The sequence below is a fragment of the Mesoplodon mirus genome (genome assembly GCF_964341445.2).
Source record: "Mesoplodon mirus genome assembly, chromosome: 11".
NCBI classification, from domain to species: domain Eukaryota; kingdom Metazoa; phylum Chordata; class Mammalia; order Artiodactyla; family Ziphiidae; genus Mesoplodon; species Mesoplodon mirus.
Window position 1 is genome coordinate 39,919,506 of NC_138987.1, and position 23,636 is coordinate 39,943,141.

At 53.7% G+C, this 23,636-nt stretch overlaps 1 protein-coding gene across 3 annotated transcripts in view; it reads right to left on the minus strand.

Annotated features, from left to right (window-relative positions):
• Positions 1 to 15,760: 15,760 nt before the first annotated feature.
• The window catches only part of SCUBE1 (signal peptide, CUB domain and EGF like domain containing 1), a gene marked incomplete at its 5' end in the record, with an annotated part of 129,954 nt that continues 122,078 nt past the window's right edge, over positions 15,761 to 23,636 (minus strand). For all 3 annotated transcript variants that reach the window (XM_082636314.1, XM_082636316.1, XM_082636315.1), the window contains 5 exons: positions 15,761 to 15,923; positions 18,086 to 18,165; positions 18,551 to 18,703; positions 20,263 to 20,460; positions 22,048 to 22,209. In XM_082636314.1, coding sequence (XP_082492440.1) covers positions 15,771 to 15,923; positions 18,086 to 18,165; positions 18,551 to 18,703; positions 20,263 to 20,460; positions 22,048 to 22,209 — 746 coding nt within the window. In that variant the 3' untranslated portion in view covers positions 15,761 to 15,770. The remainder of the gene's footprint in view (positions 15,924 to 18,085; positions 18,166 to 18,550; positions 18,704 to 20,262; positions 20,461 to 22,047; positions 22,210 to 23,636) is intronic.

Below are 23,636 nucleotides of genomic sequence, written 5' to 3' on the forward strand. Positions count from 1 at the left end.
CGGCCCTCTCGACTCCGCCCGCCCGCCCCGCCCTCCTCTGGGCGCCCCGCCCACCGCCGCCCGCAAGCCCGCCCACACGCCTGGCCTCCAGGCTAGCCGAAGGCAGCCGGGGCTCAAAGCTGGAGGGCGGGACCCGGGGAACCCAAAGGACGGGCCTTCCGAAGGGTACGCGCGCGCCACTGCGCGTGCGTGAGCGCGCGGGGGTGGTACGTTTGTGGCCTGGGGCGGCCGGCGTGTGCGCACGCGCGCCTGGTGGAGGCGGTGTTTTCTCTTTCAGCCCGCGGCTGCCCCGGGGGGTGCCGGGAGTGAGGCCTTCCATCCTCCACGCGGTCGGAAGCGGAAGGGACTCCGGCGAGTGCCTGAAGGGGAAACCGAGGCCCAGAGACACTGGTGTCCCGTATCGACCACCGGTGTCCCGCACCGACCACACCGACATCTTCCCAAGCTCAGAGTGCAGTTACAGAATTTCAAAAATCATTCTTTGATCGTCCTAGTTGTTCAAGTTCTGTTGCTTCCATAGGGATGCGTTTTGTTATTTTCCCATTTGCAACTTCTCAGTAATTGTAATTTGCTGGAAAGCTCAAAGACTAAAGGTGTTTTTTTTGTGCTTCAGTTGCTGAATATTTTGATTAAAACTTATTTATTTATTTATTTTTGGCTGCATTGGGTCTTCGTTGCTGCACACGGGCTTTCTCTAGTTGTGGTGAGCTGCGGCTACTCTTCGTTGTGGTGCACAGGCTCTAGGCACGTGGGCGTCAGTAGTTGTGGCACGCAGGCTCAGTAGTTATGGCTTGCAGGCTCTAGAGCGCAGGCTCAGTAGTTGTGCACGGGCTTAGTTGCTCCATGGCATGTGGGAGCTTCCCAGACCAGGGCTCAAACCCATGTCCCCTGAATTGGTAGGCGGATTCTTAATCACTGTGCCACCAGGGAAGTCCTTGATTAAAACTTTTAAGCTGAATTTGAACAAAATGCACCAATGTAGAGGACTCATTCAATGTGACTAGGACACTTAAGTTGTTATGCAAAAGCTCAAACTTCCAAACTCCAATTGATGATGATGAAATAAAATTCATATTTTATGGTGAGATAAGAAAAACTTAAACATAAAACTTTTATCTGCCTGTTTGGTCCTCCTCCCTGCCGCCCCCCCACCACTTTTAAATTTATTTTTAAATTTTTTTACTTTTTTTTGCCCACGCCGCATGGCATGTGGGGTCTTAGTTCCCTGACTAGGGATTGATCCCCCACCTGCTGCATTGGAAGCACGGGGTCTTAACCACTGGACCAGTCAGGGAAGTCCCTTTCCCTGCCCGTTAGTGTATATTGTGCATCCACATTAACCCGACCTCCTTGGGAGATAACCTTCTTTCTTAATCTCATCAAGGATCATTAGTCCTTAGGAGATAACCTTCCTTCTTAATCTTAGAAGAGGCCGCCGTGACCCATGACCTACTACTTGTTTTGTACACGTAGATCTGGATTGTGTAAACTGTCGATAATATGTCATTTAACATATAGCCCTCTGTCTCAAAAACTTATATCCCTGTGCTTTGACCTCTAACAGGCAGGACAGTCCTTAGAGCTCTCTGAAAGACTGCCCAGGTTATAATCCTCAATTTGGCTCAAATAAAATTTTTCATTTCTTTCTTAGATCGACTGATTAATTTTTTTCATTGACATGATGAAGAAACATGTTACAGGGAAAAACATGTTACTACCATGCTGAAGTGCTTTTTTTTTTTTTTTTTTTTTTTTTTTTTTTGCTGTACGCGGGCCTCTCACTGTTGTGGCCTCTCCCGTTGCGGAGCACAGGCTCCGGACGCGCAGGCTCAGCGGCCATGGCTCACGGGCCCAGCCGCTCTGCAGCATGTGGGATCTTCCCGGACCGGGGCACGAACCCGTGTCCCCTGCATCGGCAGGCAGACTCCCAACCACTGCGCCACCAGGGAAGCCCTGAAGTGCTTTTTTTCTATTTAACATCAGCTTTGTCACGAAAATTCTTTAGTTCAGTTACTCTGTGAAAAAATATTTGTAAATTTTTGACAACTATGATTTCTAATTCAATTTTACAGCTTGTTTGGATGTAATTATTAACCACATCCAATTCCAGGTGTATTTCTGCTTCATGGGGTTCTTTTTTTTTTTTAATGGCCGTGCAACTTGGCACTCGGGATCTTACTTCCCTGACGAGGGATTGAACCCAGGCCCTCAGCAGTGAAAGCACAGAGTCGTAACCACTGGACCGCCAGGGAATTCCTGAGGGGTTCTTGATTTAGTAAGAATGTTAGTCCCCCTATGCTGTGCCTGTTGAACTTTATGTGAGTATTATCACCGCAAGAAAAAAATGCCTTCAGTGTTCAACTTATATTAGCTGAGTAGCATTCACAATGATGTTAGTTTTGCACTTTGGAGAGAATGAACTTCCAAAAGCTTAATTTTGATTCCATGAATGGGAAGCAAGAAATGGCAGCATCTAATGACTCTGATAACAATATGGCATCCACAGTGGAATAATTCCTCAGCCAACACATTAACAGTGGAATGAGCACAAGAAAACTTGGAATTAGAAAAACGAGTGAAGCTAATGTATAAAAAGTCATTTGATCTAAATGAAGAGTCATGATTTACAGAATGAAATGTCAACCCACTTCTGCAGCTTCACATGTTAATTCATTTTGGGGCACAGCCTTCTTAAAATAATGACTAACTTTCGAAGTCAATGTGATACTTCTGAATGAGAATTGTGTCATCTGGTTTGGTTTTCAGTTAATATCTCTTTGGCCCCCAGGATGAAAGGTAAATGTCCACAGACATTCTGTCGAAGTTTCAATTTCATAATTGACTCTGAAAAATGGAAATATAAAACTTAATTTTAAATTAAATGTGGACTTTTAAAAAAGTTTATTGCTCCTGAAAAGGTTTATTGCACAATAAGACAAAAAATACTAGTAAACAAAATATAAATAAAAAGCTGTGGATTTATACCGTACAAGAGGGGACAAAACCCTCTGAACAGCAAAAGTGTCCAGACTTCTCTTTTCAATCTGCAGCAGGACCACTCAGCCTCTAACTCCTACATGTGACTCATGCACACAAACTCTGTAATTTCCCAGAGGCTTCATGCATCTTGTAGGCCACAGAACAGGCACAACTCAGGTGGTAGGTAGGCAGGGGCAGCAGGACCTTACTGTGAATATTTAGTACATAATATTATATTATAACTAGGTAAGAATGACTGTGTACTTCACAGGCCTGATCACTAATAGCAACTATGTTATGTTGTTTATCTTGCCTTATAGTCTATGCCTATACAGATATATATCATACTTAATAATAATTATTTTGTTATGAGCAGATATATGTTGCACTAGCTGAAAACCTATCTGTTGTCTTAGCATCTGCATCTTCCTCCCCCTCCGTATCAGTCTGTAGTTGACCCACTCCATGGGACAGTAAATCCAACTCAAACTGGCTTAAGGAAAAAGGGTATTTATTGGCTTCCACAGAGTTATGGACTGGATGTTTGTGTTCTTCCCAAATTCATATGTTGATGCCCTAACCCCCAATGTGACTGAATTTGTAAATAGGGCCTGTGAGGAGGTGATAAAAGTTAAATGAGGCCATAAGGGTGGGGTTCTAAACCAATAAGTCTGGTGTCCTTAAAAGGAGAGGAATAGATACCAGAACATTCTCTCTCTTCACCTAGTGAGGACAGAGTGAGAAGGTGGCTATCTGCAAGCTAGGAAGAGAACTCTCACCTGCACCTTTATCTTGGACTTCCTAGTCTCCAGAAGATAAATTTCTGTTGTTTAAGCTGCCCCGTCTGTGGTATTTTGTTATGGCAGCCAGAACTATCACATAACACATAACAAAGGAGTTCAGTGGACTTCAGGTTCAGCTTGATCAAGGGGCACAAACATCACCAGGATCTACTTTTTCTGTCCTTGTCTCTGCTCTGCTCTTCTATGCATTGGCTTCCCTCTCTGATAGGCTACCCTCCTGTGTGATAAAGTAGCTCCGATAGCTCCAGCCTAAATCCTGCCAGGGATCCAGTCCCACTGGGGAAGGGAACCTGAGTCTCACAGATTTTTCTCTCACACTGGTCAGGTCATGTGAATGTCTGTGACTCACCCCTTTGACAGGGCAGGCCTGTTTTTCATTCTCCTCCCCAAATGCAAACCCAATCGAATCAGATCCCTACTTGAAACCTTTTGTGATTACCCAGTGCCCAGGAATAAAAACTCAGCCCTTCATGTGACCTCAAAAGTCCTGCATGGTCCAGCTCTGCTGACCTCTTCAGCCTCCTTTCAGCACACTCTTCTCCTCAGTTTTGAGCTCCACCTTGCTGGCCTTCTTCAGCTTTAGGACTGCAATGCCTCACCATTGCCTCCAGGGTTTTCACGTGCTGTTCCTTCGGCCTGGGAGCCCTTGACCTCTTCCCACCTTGTTAATTCCAACTCATTCTGCAGGTCTCAGCTGAAATGTTACCTACACAGGGGGCCTCTGAATATGCAGTTCTAAAAATTATTTATTTATTTATTTATTTGGCTGTGCTGGGTCTTGTGGCATGCAGGATCTTTGTTGCCACTTGTGGGATTTTAGTTGAGGCATGAGGGATCTTTAGTTGTGGCATACAGGATCTAGTTTCCTGACCAGGGATTGAACACAGGCCCCCTGAATTGGGAGTGTGGAGTATTAACCGCTGGACCACCAGGGAAGTTCCTAAAAACAAACAAACAAAAAATTGTTTTTATTGGAGTATAGTTGATTTACAATGTCGTGTTAGTTTCAGGTGTACAGCAAAGTGAATCAGTTATACATACATACATATATATATATATATATATATATATATATATATATATATATATATATATACTCTTTTTTAGATTCTTTCCCCATATAGGTCATTACAGAGTATTGAGTAGAGTTCCCTGTGCTATACAATAGGCCCTTATTAGTTATCTATTTTTTTTTTTTTTTTTTTTTTTTTTGCTGTACGCGGGCCTCTCACTGTTGTGGCCTCTCCCGTTGCGGAGCACAGGCTCCGGACGCACAGGCTCAGCGGCCATGGCTCACGGGCCCAGCCGCTCCGCGGCATATGGGATCCTCCCAGACCGGGGCACGAACCCGTATCCCCTGCATCGGCAGGCGGACTCTCAACCACTGCGCCACCAGGGAGGCCCCTAGTTATCTATTTTATATAGAGTAGTGTGTATACGTCAATCCCAATCTCCCAATTTATCCCTCCCCCTGACTTTCTCCCCTGGTAACCATAAGTATATTTTCTACATCTGTGACTCTATTTCTGTTTTGTAAATAAGTTCATTTGTATCATTTTTTTAGATTCCACATATAAGAGATCCTGGGCATATATCTGGAGAAAACTGTAATACAAAAAGATACATGCACCCCAATGTTCACTGCAGCACTATTTACAATAGCCAAGACATGGAAGCAACCTAAATGTCCATCAACAGATGAATGCATAAAGAAGATGTGGTACATATATACAGTGGAATATTACTCAGCCATAAAAAAACAAAATAATGCCATTTGCAGCAACATGGATGGACCTAGAAATTCTCATACTGAAGTAAGTCAGACAGAGAAAGACAAATATCATATGAATATGCAATCTAATCAACATAAAGTCACGTCTCTGCTTCACTCACCACTCCCCCCCCCCACACCCAGGGACAAGAAGAGAGGAAAAGAGAGAGTTTGGGGGAGAAAGAATGACAAAGGCACAAGGTGACCTTTGGTCCTGAAAGCATCTCCTGCTAGGAGCTGTGCTGAGGGTGCTCGTAGAAAATGTGTTTTTCCTGCACCATGGAGCCTGTTCTCAACCAAAGAGGCAGTGATCTGCTTCCGCGCTAGGGGAACGAGTTGGCCGGTTGCGCTGACCGCTGACCAAGAGACTGTGGGCTTGTCTCCCAATGGCATTTTCCTAAGGAAATGTGTTAAAACCATGCCTCTCCCTTTGTTATCCTTTTAAATAGTTAATGCGTACAAAATTATAGCTGAAACCCTACGTAGGTTATTAACCAACAACACTGCTGTGCTTTCCTCCACTAATTTACCTTCTATCCCCTGGCAAGGGAAGTCATTGTACTGGATTAGAGGTTTATTATTTCCATGCTTTAAAAATTCTTTCATTACATATGATTGTATGTTTAATTAAACAGTATACTGCTTAGTTTTGTTGGTTTTTGAGATTAAAGATATGGAGTTATGATTTATGGGATATTCTTTTTTTTTTTTAATGGTCCATACTTTTGACCAGATTTAATAGCTTTATTTGTGTTTGGCTGTGTTGTGTCTTCATTGCTGCATGCGGGCTCTCTAGTTGTGTCGAGCGGGGGCTACTCTTTGTTGCGGTGTGCGGGCTTCTCATTGCGGTGGCTTCTCTTGTTGTGGAGCACGGGCTCTAGGTACGCGGGCTTCAGTAGTTGTGGCTCGCGGGCTTTAGAGCCTAGCAGGCTCAGTAGTTGTGGCGCACGGGCTTAGTTGCTCTGCAGCATGTGGGATCTTCCCGGACCAGGGATTGAACCCGTGTCCCCTGTATTGGCAGGCAGATTCTTTACCACTGCGCCACCAGGGAAGCCCCCTAATTGTTGGTACTTTTAATGTCTTGTTTAAGAAATCTTTCCCTCTTAAGTTCAGAAATATATATTTTCTAGATCTTCTACAAGTTTTCAAGTTTTCCTTTCATATTTAAGTCTTAATGCATCTGAAATTGATTTTTTGGGGGTGAGGTATGGGATAGGGACCCAATTTCTTTTTTTTTTTAACATATGGATAAGCAATTTTCCCATCATTGTTTACTGAAAAGTCAACTCTTCCCCAGTGACATGTCATGTACCTCTGTCATCCCAAATGTGTGCAGGTTTCTTTCCAGGCTCAGTGATCATCAGTTGGTCCATGTGCTCATCTCCATACGAAATTCATCCAATTTTCATTTCTCTAGATTTTAGTAGCATTTGATTTTGGCTTGGGTTAGTTCTTTCAAATTATCCTTCTTCTGCAGAAGGGTCTTGGCCATTTTTAGCCATTTGCTTTTCCATACACACTTACGGGAAAGTTTTAAATTACAGATTCAATCATTAGTGGTAAGATGATTCTAATTTTCTATTTCTTCTCTGTCATTTGGTTAAATTAGGGTTTTTCTAGGAATTTATCCATGGTATCTAAATTTTCTTTTTTAAAAAATTTTTTAATTAAAAATTTGTTTTGGCCTCACTGTGTGGCACGCGGCATCTTAGTTCCCCAACCAGGGATCGAACCTGCGTCCTCAGCAGTGAAAGCACAGTGTCCTAACCCCTGGACCACCAGGGAATTTCCTTTGGTATCTAAATTTTCAATCTATTGGCAAAATATTATTTATACTGACCCTCCCAGAAGCTTGCTTGTTAAGAACTGCTTTAAAATGTGAATTTCATTTGTGCAAATATATTATGTATTTAATCTCTTAATCCTAAAATTGAAAGGAAAAGCAACAGATGGCATCTACACTTTATATGCCAAGATGCTCTCTTAGAGTTTGGAGAGAGTCTGGGAGCAGCGTCATGTGGACCAGGCCAGTTCCAGACTGAGGCAGAGCCGGAATCCCCTCCCCGGTCTCCAGCTCACAGAGCAAGGCCGGAACAAGGTGGACTGTGGGCCTTCTGCTCTCTTAGAATCTGGAATTCACCTTGGATTTTGGAATCTGGAGAATAAGTCAGTCCACGCTCACCACCCCATTTCTCTTGCATTTGTGAGCTGCCCTGCTTCTCAGCTCATTTTCCAGTCCAAGGAGCCCGTATCTTTTGATCGTGTCTTCATGGGAGTTTTGGTAGAAATATCATGTGTTGTGTGCTCAGAGGATGTCATCATTGTTTTCTCCTTAAAATTAAAAAAAAAAACTGTGGTAAAAGATACATAATATAACATTTACTATTTAAACCCTTTAAAAAATACAGTTAATAAAAAAGATACATGCACCCCAATATTCATTGCAGCACTATTTGCAATAGCCAGGACATGGAAGCAACCTAAGTGTCCATCAACAGAAGAATGGATAAAGAAGATGTGGTACATATATATATGCAATGGAATATTACTCAGCCGTAAAAAGGAACGAAATTGTGCAATTTGCAGAGATGTTGATGGACCTAGAGACTGTCATACAGAGTGAAGTAAGTCAGAAAGAGAAAAACAAATATCATATAATATCACTTATGTATGGAATCTAGAAAAATGATACAGATGAACTTATTTGCAAAGCAGAAATAGAGACACAGACGTAGAGAACAAACATATGGACACTAAGAGGGGAAGAGGTGGGTGGGATGAACTGGGAGATAGGGATTGATATATATACACTACTATGTATAAAATAGATAACTAATGAGAACCTACTGTATAGCACAGGGAACTCTACTCAGTGCTCTGTGGTGACCTAAATGGTAAGGAAATCCAAAAAAGGGCGGATGTGTATGTGCGTGTGGCTGATTCGCTTTGCTGTACAGCAGAAACTGACACAACACTGTAAAGCAATTATACTCCAATAACAGTTAATTAAAAAAATATATAGTTGGGCTTCCCTGGTGGCGCAGTTGTTGAGAGTCCACCTGCTGATGCAGGGGACGCGGGTTCGTGCCCGGTCCGGGAAGATCCCACATGCCGCGGAGCGGCTGGGCCCGTGAGCCATGGCTGCTGAGCCTGTGTGTCCGGAGCCTGTGCTCCGCAACGGGATAGGCCACAACAGTGAGAGGCCCGCGTACCGGAAAAAAAAAAAAAAAAAAAAAAAATATATATATATAGTTAAGTGGCATTAACTACATTCACATTCTGGTGTAGCCATCACCTCCAGCCATCTCCAGAACTTTTTCATCTTCCCAGACTGAAACGCTGTACCCATTAGACGCCAACTCCCTGTTTCTCCTTCCTCCCCAGCCCCTGGCGACCCCCATTCTACTTTCTGTCTCTGTGGATTTGACTTCTCCAGGGACTCATATAAGTGGAATCATATAGTGTTTGTCCTTTTGTGACTGGTATGTTTCCTTCAGCATAATGTCTTTAAAGTTCATCCACGTTGTAGCACGTGTCAGAACTTCACTCCTTTTTAAGGCTGAATCATATTCCATTGTATGGATAGACGCTGTTTTATTTCTCTCTTCATCCATTGATGGACACTTGGGTCGTTTCTAGTTTTTGACTGTTGTGAATAATGCCCCTGTGAACATGGGTGTACAAATATCTCTTCGAGACTGCTTTCAGTTCTTTTGGGTACCTTCCCAGAAGTTTCCTTAGACTTTTAAATCACTTCATTAAACCCAGAAAAAAATCTGGTGTTTATTGTGTAATTTGGGATATTAATGTCATTTATAAAATTGTTTTTTTCTCCTGTCGAGTGCATGATACCAGAGGGTCACCACATTACTGAGGAGAACAGTGGCTATTAGCCTTTTTGTGGTTCTAGATTTCTTTGAGAATCTGATGAAAGCCATGGGTCACATTCCCAGAGAAACGCATGCATGTGTGCTCACAGGCACGTGCCCGCACACACACACAGAACACTGATTGTGCATCTAATTTCAAGGGGTCCCAGATGCCCTGGTGCTCACTGACCGTGACCCCTGTGTAAAGGAACATCTCTCCTTTCATGATGCCGGTCATGAGGAGAAATGGGATTTGAAACACAAAGTTTTACTTTCTGGGGGCTCATTTAGGAACATGTTTTCTAACTTTGGGTGTCCTCCACACGCACGTCTCAAACTGCTGCTTTGTGCGTTGGAAGCTTTCTGTAGCTCCTTTCCTTTCAGTCTTCAATACAGCCAGGGAATTTCTGAAAAAACTGTCTGATTCCAGTTAACTTTTCCACCGGCCTCTGCGCCCGCTGCCGCCTCTGTCCTAACCACTGATGAATGAGAGGAAGGGGCAGTATTTAAGTTCATTTCCTGTTTATTATTAAAGTGATTTTTCACAAATGTTTAATTACATGCATATGTATGAACATGACGGAGAAAACAAAATTTTGAATATTTGAGGCAACTAAAATAAAAATGTGGTTACACTGATATTTGTCACGCTTGCAGGCAGAGAGATTGCCAAAGCGCCTGCACAGTACCGCCGGCGCCTTCGCAGAAGCCCAAACTGAAGGCTGCGAGAACGAGGGTCAGCTCTGTGGTCCCCCACCCAACCCTGCACCGCCCCCAGTGGTGTTCAGACAGCCTGCTTCAGGAGCCACATGGGCTGGGTCTGCTCACTCAGACTGTTTAAGGTTTTGAGCTCAGTGGAATAAGAAGTTTCCCTGCAGATCTACGTGGCCTCTGGACTGAAATACAAAATACTTGGCATCAGCCAGCTTTCCCTTTTCCCCCCTACTTTTCCCCATGCCTGTCCGCTGAGGAGCTGGCAGAAGGGCAGGTAGGGGAGGGACACTTGGCATCTTGCAGGGCTGTGCGCCGGCCTCGGCTCAAGGCACCCAGAACCCCCCAGGGTGAGCGCTGAGCCATGGCCCAGCTTACCGGGCAGGCTCAGCTTGAATGGAAGTGACCTGTCCACGTGGGGAGAAGACAGAAGGCCATCTTTCTCTGAATGAGGTTTTAGCACTTGTTCCAGCGGGGGGAGGTCACTAAGTCCACACCCCCTCCTCCCTCTTGCCCTCTCCTTCATGTCCCCCCACCCTGGGCCCTCCACTGCCAGGCTGCCCTGCTGAGTTTCCCAATCTGTACCATTCAGTGATCAGCATTTCACAGAGGGACATTTCCTACTTTGGGATTAGACGAGCTTGGGTTGGATTCCCAATTCCATGAGTTCCTAACAATTCGCCTTGGGCCTGTCGCTGGGCCTCCCAGCCTGAAGAGCACTGAGCATGTGCACATGTTATGGGGCTGAGCCCTGGGGGGTTTGGTGGGGGGGGGGGGGCGGGGGGGAGGGAGGCGACTCTGGCCCTTCATTGCTTCCTGTTGAGACTTGGGGGGACAGCCAATTTCAGAGACTCCATCCAGGGGCTGGGAGGCCTCAGGGAAACAAAGGGTCCTGCTCTCGGGGGCCATCTGTGCAGGCTGCTAGGAGGGGGTGTGCGGCCACGCCCGTGTCGCCTGGGCCCCCACTGGTGCCGTCTCCATGGAACCAGGCGGGCCGGCCCTGTGGCTGGCGCACAGTGAGCGCTCAGGACTCAGTGCTGCAGGTGATGTGCAGGCGCTGAGGGGAAGGGGCAGCCCTGGGAGAGCAGCAGCTACTTGCTCCGTCTCCACCTGTGCGACGGGCAGTGTCCCAGACATCGAGTCCCTCTGCCTTTGGCCTGAGTGACGTCGGCTCGGCGCTTTTGCTCGTCAGAAGGGCTGAGCTGCCACCAAGTGTATGTATCTCTGGCGAGGAAAGGGGTCCTTGGTATAAGATGCAGTTTGCCAGGCTGTCGGACCCCCCAGGCATGCAGTAGAGGAGGCAAACGCAGCCACGGTCCCTGGGTGACGAGAAAGGAGCATCCCTTCTGGAGCACTGACCTTGCCGGGTGCTGGCAGTGGGTGAGGCGTCAGGGCGGAGACCGGTGTCCTGGGCGTGTTGGCTGGGCTCCCGGGGTCCGCGGTCTTGGCTTGTGTGCTTCTCTCTCCACCCAGCTGGCTGCAGCTTCTCCTTCGAGGTGTCTTTCTTGAAGTGTAGCTTGGTGACCAGGCTCTGCTCTGCCCCTCCTGCAGGTGCCCTGCACCCCACCCACCCAGGGTCCCGGGAGGCGTGGGAGGGAGGGATGGACTTCTCCTGACCGGGAGCGCTGGGCTCTGCCACCCAGGCCTCCATCACCTTTATCTCTGTGACCAGAGGGCTTTCCAGGACATCCTGTCAGCCCCTGGGGCTATGGTCTCTCTGCCTTTCTAGGAGCCTAGCACACAGTAGGTGCTCAGCAAAGGTTTGCTAAGTGACCCAACTTAGTTCAGTCTCTTAGTTTTCAGCTGGGGTGGCGGAGGTGCTGGAAGTCTTATTCAGCCCCTGAAATGTCACTTAGGCCCCTGCTCCAGCGCCAGCAGGCGGGGGGCCTCTTGTCGTGGAAGAGGAGTGACCTTGGCTGTGTTTCTGGGAGAACGAGGGTTCAGGTAGGAGAGGTGGGTTTGTAACAGGTGTGGGGAAGAGGGTCTCCGGGGGCCATCGCTCTCTGGAAACTTCTTGGCCTGGGGTCTCAGTTCTACTCTACCTGCGTGTCTCAAACCCATGGGTGGCAGGAGGGAAAGCTGCCCGAGGCCACCACCTCACGCCCCACGGCCTCCTCCAGCCTGTCACCACAGAGGCGAAGAGATGGGAGAGACTGAGGAAAGAGGCCACCACCCCTGGCAGGTGCGACCTGCTGTCTGACCCTAAACGGAGAGCCCGGGGGGAGGAGGGGGGCCAGCACTGCGCAGCAGCTGCAAGGCACAATCGGGGAAAAGGAGCCTAGTTCGGGGAAGCAGATGAAGCGACTTCAACACTCCCTCGCTGAGGGCTTGGCCACTAGACCTGAGCGGATTCCTTCCCTTTCCTGGGCGCATTTCCATGGAAGCAGAGTGTGCCAGGAGGTGCCCGGCCCACGGAGCAGAGGTCCCTCAGTCTCCACTGCCATCTCTGCAGAGCTGCTCTGGTCGCCCCAGCCTGATGCTCTGCTAGGCCAGAACCAAGCTCATCAGAATTGCCAGGCCTTGGCACCTGCTTTCAGCCCTGGCCAGCGGGCAGGCTTTTGCTTCCAGAAATGTGTTGCTTAGCTCCTTTCCTTGGAGTTTATCAACTGGCTAGCCCCTGAGGGTCCGTGCCAGGCAGGCCCTGGCTGGGATGGTTCTGTGGCCAATGTCCCATCCAGGAGTGGGATGTGCTCCTTCTGGCTCAGCCCCTGGGCAGCTCAGGCCTTCTGCACTCCTGTCTCGACTTCTGTCCTTCTTCAGGACTCACCGCAGGAACGGCCCTACCTGGGCCAGTCCTTGTCCGCCTTCCCTTTTCTCTCCACCTCCACCTGGAGCCAGGTGGAATAGCCACCTTGTGTCAGCCAATCTACCACCTGCGTCCACGACATGGAAACATGAAGAAACAAGCTTTGTTGCCCGGGTAGATCTCCTGGGACCACCAGGCCCCAAGGAGTGGCGACAGCTCTGTGTTTAATAAGTGGGACCCCCAGGGTCCCCAGCATGGGGCTGAGGGCTGACGAGGTTCAGAAAAGACCCCACCCCTGGACTTTGAGCCCCGATGGCGCGGCAGGTGGCTTTACTGGGGAGGGAGGGCTGGATGGTGACAGCGGGCGGCTGGCAAATTTGGATTGCAGGCTCCCTGGCACTCGAGACGGTGCGGGGCCCACATCTGCACTGCCCCGTCCTGCTCTGCCTGGGAGACACGGGGCAGGGTCTGACCACAGTGGTGGCGAGAGCCGTGGATCAGGGTGGACCCACCGAAAGGGTGTGTAGGTTAGTGGTTATGTGGGTGGCAACTGCCAGAAACAACCCAAAGGAACGGCAGAAAGAGTTCAAGAGATATGACAGCTCTTCCTGGTCCTCTCTGGATCAAAAACACCCTTTTTGAGAGCATTAAAAAAAAAACCCAAGGGCTTCCCTGGTGGCGCAGTGGTTGGGAGTCCGCCTGCCGATGCAGGGGACACGGGTTCGTGCCCCGGTCCGGGAGGATCCCACATGCAGCGGAGAGGCTGGGCCCATGAGCCATGGCCGCTGAGCCTGTGCGTCCGGAGCCTGTGCTCCGCAGCGGGAGAGGCCACAACAGTGAGACGCCCGCGTACAGCAAAAAAACCCCACAAAACCCAAAACCCAAAACCCTTCCCAGTGCCCTCCCCTGGGTAGCTATTGCTGGGGGCTGATTCTGGAGGACACACCTAATTTCTGGGGAGGACCAAGGGCTTGATGCAGAGGACAGGCCTCTTTCTGGAAACTGTGACTGGCCTTCAAGGACTGTGACCAGGGGAGGGGCAGTGTGGCCTGGACGGGACTCCCCAGCTGACACTGAGCTACCGACCGAGTGCAGCGCCCTCCCCGCTTGAGTTGGATTTTGGAAGAGAAGGTGCTGACGGCAGCATTAGTCAAGCTGGGGACCCGCTGCTGAGGACGCAGGTAACGGCGGTGAGGAACTCCTGAGCACCGAGCCCCGCTGTGGACTGTAAAAGCTGCCATGACCTGCTCGCCACCCAGCCCGGGACCTCCAGGCCTCATGCCCTCAGCGCCACAGCCGTCCTCAAAGGGCGTGCTCGTCCCTAGCGGAATGCGTGGGTCTGGAGCGAGGAGGAAACCACCTAGAGGCCACCAGAATGGGTGACGGGAGTTCGTCTGAGGATTCGCCCGTGTTCCTTGGGATTCTGAAAGTCTGTTAACCCTAAAGCCACAGAGCGTCTGTGTGTCCCGCGGCTGGTGGCAGCAGCAGTGTGGCAGTGGGCAAGGCCGCGGCCTGTCAGAGGGCCTTGCTAGCTCCATCCCAGGCCCTGGCTCCTGGCTGAGCGGGACACGGTGCAGCCCGGTCACACTCCAGACTTTGCTTCTTTACAGAGAGACTCTGAGAGGGAGGCCACAGGGTGCAGCAGAAAGAAGACTGCACCGGAAGCCCGGCCTCCGACAGCCAGCCTGCCTCTGCCTGGGGGCGGCTCCCCCGTCCCAGGGCCCGTTCTCCTCCCTGGGCCCCGGTGCTCAGCACAGCCTGTGCTCACAGGGGCAAAGCCTTGCCTTCTGGTGGCAAGCGTCCTCAGCTTGAACTCCACGGTCATGGCCTCGGGTCAGACACAGGCCCCTTCTAAAGTTTACCACTGGGCCCTGTGACCCCAGGAAGGGGTCCGAAGGGACACTGCTTTCCACTGCATTCCATCGGAGGGTAGGTAACACGTTGGCAGAGCGTGGAGCCCAGTCCCCCAAGCGTTTGTACTCCACCGCGTGTCCAGGGCCGACCTGCCTCACCCCCGGTCTTGGAGGCTCCTGGCCTTCGTAAACAGACGTGGCAAGTGCTTGGAGGAGCAGTTTAATCAGTCAGGGAAGCCAGCAACAGCTGGGAGAAGACGGGGTGGCGATTAATATTTACAGTTGCTAAAGAGAATTCTCCTAAAGTACCCACAAATAGAAGTATATATATCTTTATCTTTATATTCATATACACATAGTACTTAATTAGATGCTCTATCACGGGAAAGCAGAAATCTACAGTTTCCTCTCCCAGCACCTCTTTTCTGTCCCATCACAGAATCCTGAGAGCCCAACCGCACTCGCCCGTGTCCTGGGCCCACGGCCAGAGGAGCTGGCAGGTGCGGACGCCCTGCCGGCATCGACACTGGCTTATCACAGCCCCCAGACGAGGCTTCACCACCCCTGCTTCCACGGCCTGGCCTCCTGTCTTGGACTCTGCCTCTGAGAGCCCCCCTGAGACATGGCCACCATGCCCCTCTCCCCTGAAGCACCAGGCAGAGGGCACGTGCAACCTCCAAAGGTCAGCTCTGCCCGGGACCCGCCTGGGTGGTGGCCGAGCGTCCTGGTCCGGGTGGCGTCCGCTGGTGCCAGCTCAGGAGAGGGCGCTATTGGTGTCCTGGAAGGAGCAAGAAAGGCTGCCTTAAGCAATGTTTTCCCACGGGGGCGGCATCAGAGGAATGCAGCTGGGCTGGGGTCTCTGCCTGGATGTGGTCTCGCCCGCCACGGGCTGGTCAGCGATTCCTGAAGGGCAGACGCCACGGCGATTCCCAAGGCAGCGTGGAGGCCCACGGAGCCACCTTTAGCTTCGACTGTGGAGGGGAGGAGCTCTCTCCTCCCCGGGTAGCCGGCACCCCAAGCAGGGCAGCTGCACCAGTGTTATTTGTAGGGTCGCAGGAACCGGGACACCTTGGAGCGCAGCAGTTTGATGAAGGACCGCGGGAACATCTCCTTGGACTCCTGGGCTGTGTACTTGAAGTAGTTCTGGGGATGTGCCAACACGTCGAAGAGGGCCTTGATCAGCTTCTTGTCCTGCAAGACACGGTGAGGCCAGGGTGAGGGGCCTGGGGCCAGGCTGGAGGGCCCTGGCCACTCGCCTCTGCGATGCCTGGCGCCCTGGCGGGGCCTGAGGGTGTCTGCAGGGATGGGGGAAGGGGGAAGAGGCTGGGCTGGCTGGTGTGTTTCAGGATCCTACAGGCTCTTTGCCACGAATAGTTTTTCGGTTTTAATAGCCTAATTGGTTTTTTAATAGTCTATTCGTTTTAACTCTTGGAGTTCCAGTCACATTTTATCTTAAAAGGGTGCGATGCAAAAACACATCAGCCAACCCCCCCAGGTTGAAAACCAGAGCACACGGAGTAGAGAGCAAGGCTTTGGAGGCCAATGGGCCGGACTGGAAACCGCAGCTGCACCATCTCCTCCCTAGTGCCTTAGCCCTGGGAAAATGGCCCTGCTGCTCTGAACTTGAATTATTCATCTGAATGACAGGGTGACGAGCCCTCCTCTCAGGGCTGGGCGGAAGAGGAAGTGCAGTCCTGAGAGCCAGGAGCCTGGCTCAGGGGTGCTCGGCACAGGTGTGTCGTGAGGGTCCAGGCGGCCCACACTCAGGCGCCGTCACTCACCAGCTGGGCACCCTCTCAGAGCCCAGGGTCATCATCTGTAAAGTGGGGCGATGCCACCCTGGAGGAGAACCTCCAGTGACCGGCAGCCACACACTGCGTGCTTCCTGCCCCATGAGCTCATCGTCTCAAGCGGCCGTCTTGGGGTGTGACTCGTCCCGGCATGTGCGAGCGGGCACACACACGCGCGCACACACACACACACCCTCTCCCACGTGTACACATGCACCCATGCCCTTGGAGACACAGGTGGAGTTCCTCCCATGTGCTGGGCGCAGTGCCAGGTGCTGGGGACAGGGTGCTGAGGGGGAAGCCCTGTAGTTCCTTCCCCATGGCGGGGGGACGGGGGCCAAATAATCACAGGACAAACCTAAACTGCAGGCCTGACGGCCAAGAAGGGGGGCCACCTGGGGCCATCAGAGTGCAACCTGGCTAGGGAGGCCCAGAGGATGGGACGCCTGAGCTGAGAGCAGCAGGACGGGAGGACGTCCACCGAGGAGAGAATGGGGCTAGCGTTCCTGGGAGGCCGTGGCCAGTGACGTGGGGAGTGGAGGCCTGAGAGCCGCCGCAGAGGCAGGTGGTAGCTGTGCCAGGCTGGGCCTCGCTGGCCAAGGCTTGGTCCTAAGAGATGGGAACACTTCTAGCTCTGAAAAGATGCTGCCAGCTGCAGGGTGGAGCTGAGGGCAGAGGGCCAGGGCAAGGATGAGAGGGTCAGGCACTGTCAACAGGACAGAGTCAGGACGACCCTCTGGTTCCCACTGAACAGACAGGTACCTGAGGAGGGCGACGAGGGGATTCGTGCCCCGAGACCCCTAGGTCTCATCCAGGTAGGGCAGCAGGGGGCAAACCTCTTGGCTTACAAACTGCCTACTGTATGCAGGAGTGCTCCAGGCCTGGGCTCGGAGACTCTGTGAGCCATCCCAGTTTCTCAGACGCGAGGCGGGGCTCAGACAGCTTGCCTGGGGCCGCCCAGCTGGGAGGTGGCAGCTGGAGCAGAAGTTAGCGAGGCACTGGCCGGCCCCGCTCTTGCCCTCCACGCCACCCTCGGCTCCCAGGCTGGGGGTGCTGTCTGCCCAGGGCTGGGCCGGGGCCCGACCCCCAGAGCCCAAGCAGATCCCTGAGTCTGGCTCCTCACGGTGACAACCTGGGCCCTGACCCGGCCTGTGCCCGCCGTGTGACGGCCACAGCCCCCGGATGACTAGGTGGCTCTACTTCTCAGGACGTGGGTGGGATGAGGAGAGAGTCAGTCCCAAAGGCAGCGGAGGATTCTCCTGATTTTAAGAGACCATGCTGTCGAGCTCTCCCCATTTCACAGATGAGGAAAGTGAGGCCGAGAATTCATAAGGAACCTGCCCACCGGCACCTCAGCAGGTCCTGGGCTAGAAGGACAGATGCACTGGACCAGCCCTGCCCCTGGCCTCCTGCTCCCATCACCTTCTCTTCTCCTGTTATCACTCTTCTCTCCTCACTTCTGTGCAGGGCTGGGGTCAGGGCTGGGGGCAGGGATGGCCCTGGATCGTCACAGGCCACTATCCCAGGATTATATGATCCCTTCCCATAGGGAAGCTCACTCACTTTCAAAATTTCCTGGTGATTCTCTGAGGCGTAGAGCCGTCCATCGCGGACGATATCTTCTATTAACTGCTGGTAGTCCTCTGTGAAGCCCGCCGGTGGGGAAGGGAGGAAGGTGAGGGTAGAGGCTGAAGGTGACAGTCCCTCCTGCCTCCTGCTCCAGTCAGCCTCAGCCCTCCCCCAGGGCTTCAGACTGCGTGCCTTTGTCTCCTCCACCCACACTGGTCTCCTCCAGGTTTGACTAGTTAGAAAACCCCTATACAGCCCTCAAAACCCTGCTTGGGTAGCACCTCCCTCTGAGGCCCGCAGACACCACTAATAACTCCCTCATCTGCACCACCCTGTCCCCCTTATGGGCCTGTCTGGACCCCACAGTCCCCCAAGGCTGGAGCTCCCTGAGGCCGGGGAGGTATGATTTGTTTCTGTGTCCCCAGGGCCAACCTGGGTGCGCACTGGGGCCACACTCACCGTCGTAGGTGACATAAGGTACTTGGAACCCTTTGCCGCTGTTGCCTTCGTTGGATTTGAACTGGATCCAGAGCTTCCTGGAGCGGGAGGTGAAGGCGATGGGCCTCTCGTAGGTCTGGCAGGTCTCATAGGTGGTGATAGAGGTGGGTGAGGCTGGGGGCGGGGCAGGGGGAAGAGGCACGTCATGGTTGAGCTGCCCCAGATCCACAGCTCCTCACCTGGTCCCTGACCTCCTGCCACAGGCCTCTGGCCTCCCCACTCAGTCAGTCATCCAGCACCCACAGCACCCAGTCCCCAAACACTCCAGCTCTCCAGTCCCCGCACTTGTTCCCTCGGCCCCAAACGCCCTTCCCGACCCTCAGCCCCAGTTCCTACTTGTCCCTCTGAGACAAGTTTCTGTGCCTCCTCCTCCAGGAAGCCTCCCTGACTGCTCCACCCCCACCCTACTCTGTTTCCTCTCTGCTCTGTGAACACTGTAGTATAGCCCCTCTCTATAGGGTTGTCACTGTCTCCCTGCCAACTGCTCCTCAAGGACAGGGCTCACGCCTGCACCCAGCACAGAGCCGGGGCTGGGGTGGAGGGTCAGTCTCCTCTCCCGGTGAGCAGATGAACAAGGGTGAGCCTGCTGACCCCTGGGGTGCCTGGGGCTGGCCAAAGGGTGCCCCACTTCCTCACTGCTCCCTGGGGGAGCTTTCCTGAGGTGTCCTCGAGGTGGGAGAGGCTGGCCTCCCTAGAGCTCAGCTCTGTGGACAGACAGTGGAGGGGAAGATGCTGTGGACTAGGGAGGCTGGTGACGGGAATGGGCAGGGGATGGTCCCGGGCTGGGCTCCGACTGGCTGTAGGACGCTGGCCGGGTACCTTGCCCTTCCTGGCCTCCCAGGCCTCCCATTCACACACTGGGGGCCATTTCCTGCTCATCAGCTACACTGAGTGGGTGGTGCAGGCACCTGGTAACAATGCAGCACACAGTGGACAAGGCCCTCCCCCCTCCCCCCTCCCCCCACTCTCCTGCTCCTCTGGCCGGTCTCTGTGTATCAGACACATCCCAGGCCCCGGTGGGCAGCCACGTTTTTGTGTCTGTCTTGTCCCCCTCCTTCTTCCCTAACATTGACCTGGAGCTTGCTCCCTGGGGGCACTGCGGCCTTACCATAGCAGCGAGGTCCCCAGCCGAGGCATAGGCCATAAGGGGTTCTACCCAGTCCCTGGGGGGTCTCAGGGCTCCCCACCTTTCTTGCTGCCGTGGCCATTTGGGCACGTGCTCGTGCCCACCCACTGCTGAGGGGCTGGCCCCTCGCCCAAAGTCTCACCCGGAGCCCCCATGGGGCTGGTGAGCTGGGAGGCTGCAGCTCACAGAGCGGGGGAGCGGACCCTGGGGCGCCCTGTGTGAGTGCACAGGCTGGCCCTTCACCACCCCTCCAAGCACAGAGTGGGGAAGAGGCCCTGTGGGGCAGGGGGTGCTCCTGGGGGCTCACCCTGGGCGGTGTGGCAGGATGCGGGAGAAATGGGATGAGAGACTGGCTTGTGGTCAGCATCGAGACCAGACCTGACCAGGTCCTGATTCCCACACTTAGGACACACCCTAAGCTCTCCGGACCTTTCCACACAGCTCTGGAAAGCCCAGCCCCTGGAGTTGGAGGTGAGTGCCCTGCAGAGCTGTGCCACGGGGGAGGGGTGGGCGTGTGGTTGAGGCAACCCCCCTGGATGGCACGTACCGCTCTTCCTCATGACCAGGACGTCGCCACACCCGTCCTCGATGGGCAGGAAGATCTCGGGGACCACGATGAGGATCCTGCGCTTGGGGGGTGGCGAGATGTGCCACACGCACTCAGCATTGGCTGGGTAGTCGCCAGGGTAGTTGGGGGACTCGATGTAGCCCGTGTAGTCGCCAAGCTCGCCGCCGCAGTGCTGGTCTGTGGGCACCACGGCCCATGCCCTGGTCAGGCCCGGCTGGCCCTCAGCAGCCTTGGCGGCCCAGGGCAGGGCTGGTAGGTGCTCCGCCCCCTCCTGGGCCCCCCTCTACCCGGTCCTCCCCGCCAGCAGGCCAGGCTCCAGGCCGGTTTTCCCTCGGGGACCCCTCAGCGGGGGGCAGGTCCCCGTTCCGTGTTGGTTCTCGGAGGCCCAGCCCCGGGTGCCTCCTTCCTGGGCTGCCTCACCTGAACCTCACCTGCCTCCTGCCTGGAGCTGCTCGCCCCCCCGGCAGGCGCGTCCATGCTCCTGCAGCTGCCAGCTCCCCGCCAGCCCATGCTGTCCTCCGTGTCTCAGCCAAGGCCAAGTGTGCCCCAACGTCCCCTTTCTCTCCACTCACTTGTCTGTGCATCCCTTTGCTCAACATCCCCTGAGTGCCCCCCAGGTGCCAGGTGTGGCCCTCCCCAGGGAGCAGGCAGGCTCAAGGACCAGCAAGAGACATGCTTCCCTACCTTTTCAAGTTTAGCTAAACCGTGCATCCTCAAAGAGGCCAAATGTGACTTTTTTTTATGAGCTAAACGGTTCCTAGCTTAATTGCATAAAGGAAGTTATGCAAAGAAAATTGAGTGTAAATACTAAATATACATAATTTTCTCACACATTTTCATTTAAAGATCTCCTCACATCAAAGTTTCTGGGAAACATTTCATTTTCACCTTATCATTCCAGAAGCTTCCCTCCCAATTCTCCCCCACTTTTCCTCATTAGGACGTTTAAACACTTAAAACCCTGCCTATGCTGAGCTGTCGCAGGAGGCCGTGAGCCCAGCCGGGGCAGCCTGGGCAGAGGGGATGGAGTCCACGTCGAGGATTAAATCTCCTTCACGGGCCATTAGGCTGTTCCAAACATGACCAGCAGCCCAGGAAAGGGGTCACTGGCTGGAAATTGATTAGGGAAAGGGTAAAATACCAGAACACATGCCCTAAAGGGCTCTGAAAAGTGAATTAGAAATACCTAAAGACAGCATCCTGTGGGTTAGGCCCCGATGACTTGCTGGTGAGGGGCTCAGAGACGATCTGTTTCCCAGATTGTCTTACGCTGCCACATTTCTTTGGGCTAAAACGGAGCTTCCTACAGACACAGGGCGGCCGTCTGGTCTCCCTCTTCCGCCTGCACCCTTGGTACACCCTGAGCATCCTGCGCCTTCAGAGCTGCAGGGTCTGGTGCGGGCAGCTGCCCCACAAGCCTCCTTGGCACGGGCCCTGACTTTTCCCTCCGCAGACCCAGACCCTGGAGTGGGACCTGGCCCGGCACTGAGGCACAGGTGAGCCACGGGGACCGATGAACGACGGCGCGATCAGGTCGCTCCGTGGAGCGCAGGGGGGTCGGCCAAGCTGGTTGCACCCTCCACACCACAGGGTGTCCCACCGAGTGCCTGTGTGGAGGTGACGGGCCAGGGAGGAGTCACCGGCCTCCTGGTCCGTGTCACCGTGGACACGACCTGAGGTCAGGGCTCACCCTGCCCTCACAACCTGCCCCCAGTCCCCTCCCGGCACCCGCAGCTCCTTGGCCGTGGGAAAAGCAGCACCTACTTTTGCAGTGTGTGACGTTGGTGGAGCCGTCGAAGTCTGTGCTGGTGTTGCCCGGACAGGTGATGCAGTGGTTCTGGCCAAACTCGGGCTGGTAGGTGCCGACAGGGCAGCGGATGCAGCGGTGGGTGGTGGTATTGTAGTGGTGGCCGGGGGAGCAGTGCACTGTGGTGGGGGGGGACCGGTGGGAAAGGGCAGGCGGCATTCTCCCCGGGGCTCCCTGCCCTTGAGGGCTGACTCAGCACAGAGTTCAAGGCCCCTCCCCATTGCCCGGTAACCTTCCACCACCCACGCCCAGCCCCTGAGTGGCCGACCCCTCTGCTCCCTGCCCCTGCCCACAACAGTGCGGGGTGTGCTGTGGACCATGGGTTCTGAGCAGCGAGCCAGGCAGACCGAGCCCTGCCCCGAGGCCAACATCGTACTCTGGCTGTGTGGGAGTGAGATGCCGTAGGGCCGGCTGTGGAGGGAGGCGAGGGAGGGCGGCACTGAGGGGACCGGCGTGGAGACCCGAGGAGTGCGGAGCTGGCCCGGAGGTGGGCCGTGTCTGTGCCAGCTGTGGCCGGAGCAGAGGTCAGGGGCCACGGTGAGGACTGGGCTTCCCTCTGAGCGAGGAAGGCCACCTGGAGCTGCCCCGTGTCCCCGGCTGCTGCACTGGGAGTGGGCTCTGGGGGAGCGGGGGTGTGGAGGCCCAGGCAGGACAGGCCAGGGCCATCGGGGAGGGGTGGTGGTGGCCTGGGTCGGGGTCACTCTGCGTTTGTTTATTTTTTATTTTATTTTTGGCCGTGCTGTGTGGCATGCAGGGTCTTAGTTCCCCGACCAGGGATCGAACCCGTGCTCCCTGCAGTGGAAGTGCGGAGTCTTAACCACTGGACCGCCAGGGAAAGCCCAGTCGGGCTGTTTAGAAGCTAGAGCTGCAGGGGCTGCGGACAGACTGGGTGTGAGGTGAGGGGGAAAGAGCACTCAGAGTGACGCCAAGGTCCCCTTGAGCACCTGGCAGGAAGAGCCACTGTGCGCTGGCGGGGAGCCTGGACCTGTGGAATCTGAGATGCTTGTTAGATACGATGGGGAGCTGTGGCCCGGCGGGAGGGCAGAGTCCAGTTCAGGGGAGAGGCTGGACGGGAAACAGAAGCTGGGGGCACCCGTGCAGAGATGCTACTTAAGGCGAGCAGTTGAGTTTATCCAGACTCAAGAGCAGCGCGTGCAAGGGGCCTGGGACGTCCCAGCACTCGGGGGCGGGGCTGGGGGAGGCTGAGCGGGGCCTGGGGCCCAGGCCGAGGAGCAGCAGGAAGAGCGCCCCAAGGGGGCCACGGCCCAGTCTCAGGAGACGCAGACAGAACTGACTTGGGCTCCAGCAACTCAGGGACCCTGTGGGCCGCCTTGATGGGAGCAAACGCTGAGCGGGCGTAGTGCGGTGACAGTCGGACTGGCTGGCGGGGATTCGGAGAGAATGAGAGGAGAAGAAGTGGAGTCCAGACACTCCTTCTGGGAGGCTAACGGTAAAGGGGGGAAAACCTGGCAGGAGCCAGGGGGAGGTGGGGCTGGAATGCTGGGGAAGATTCAGAGTCTGTATGTCGGGCCATCAGCAGGTGGGG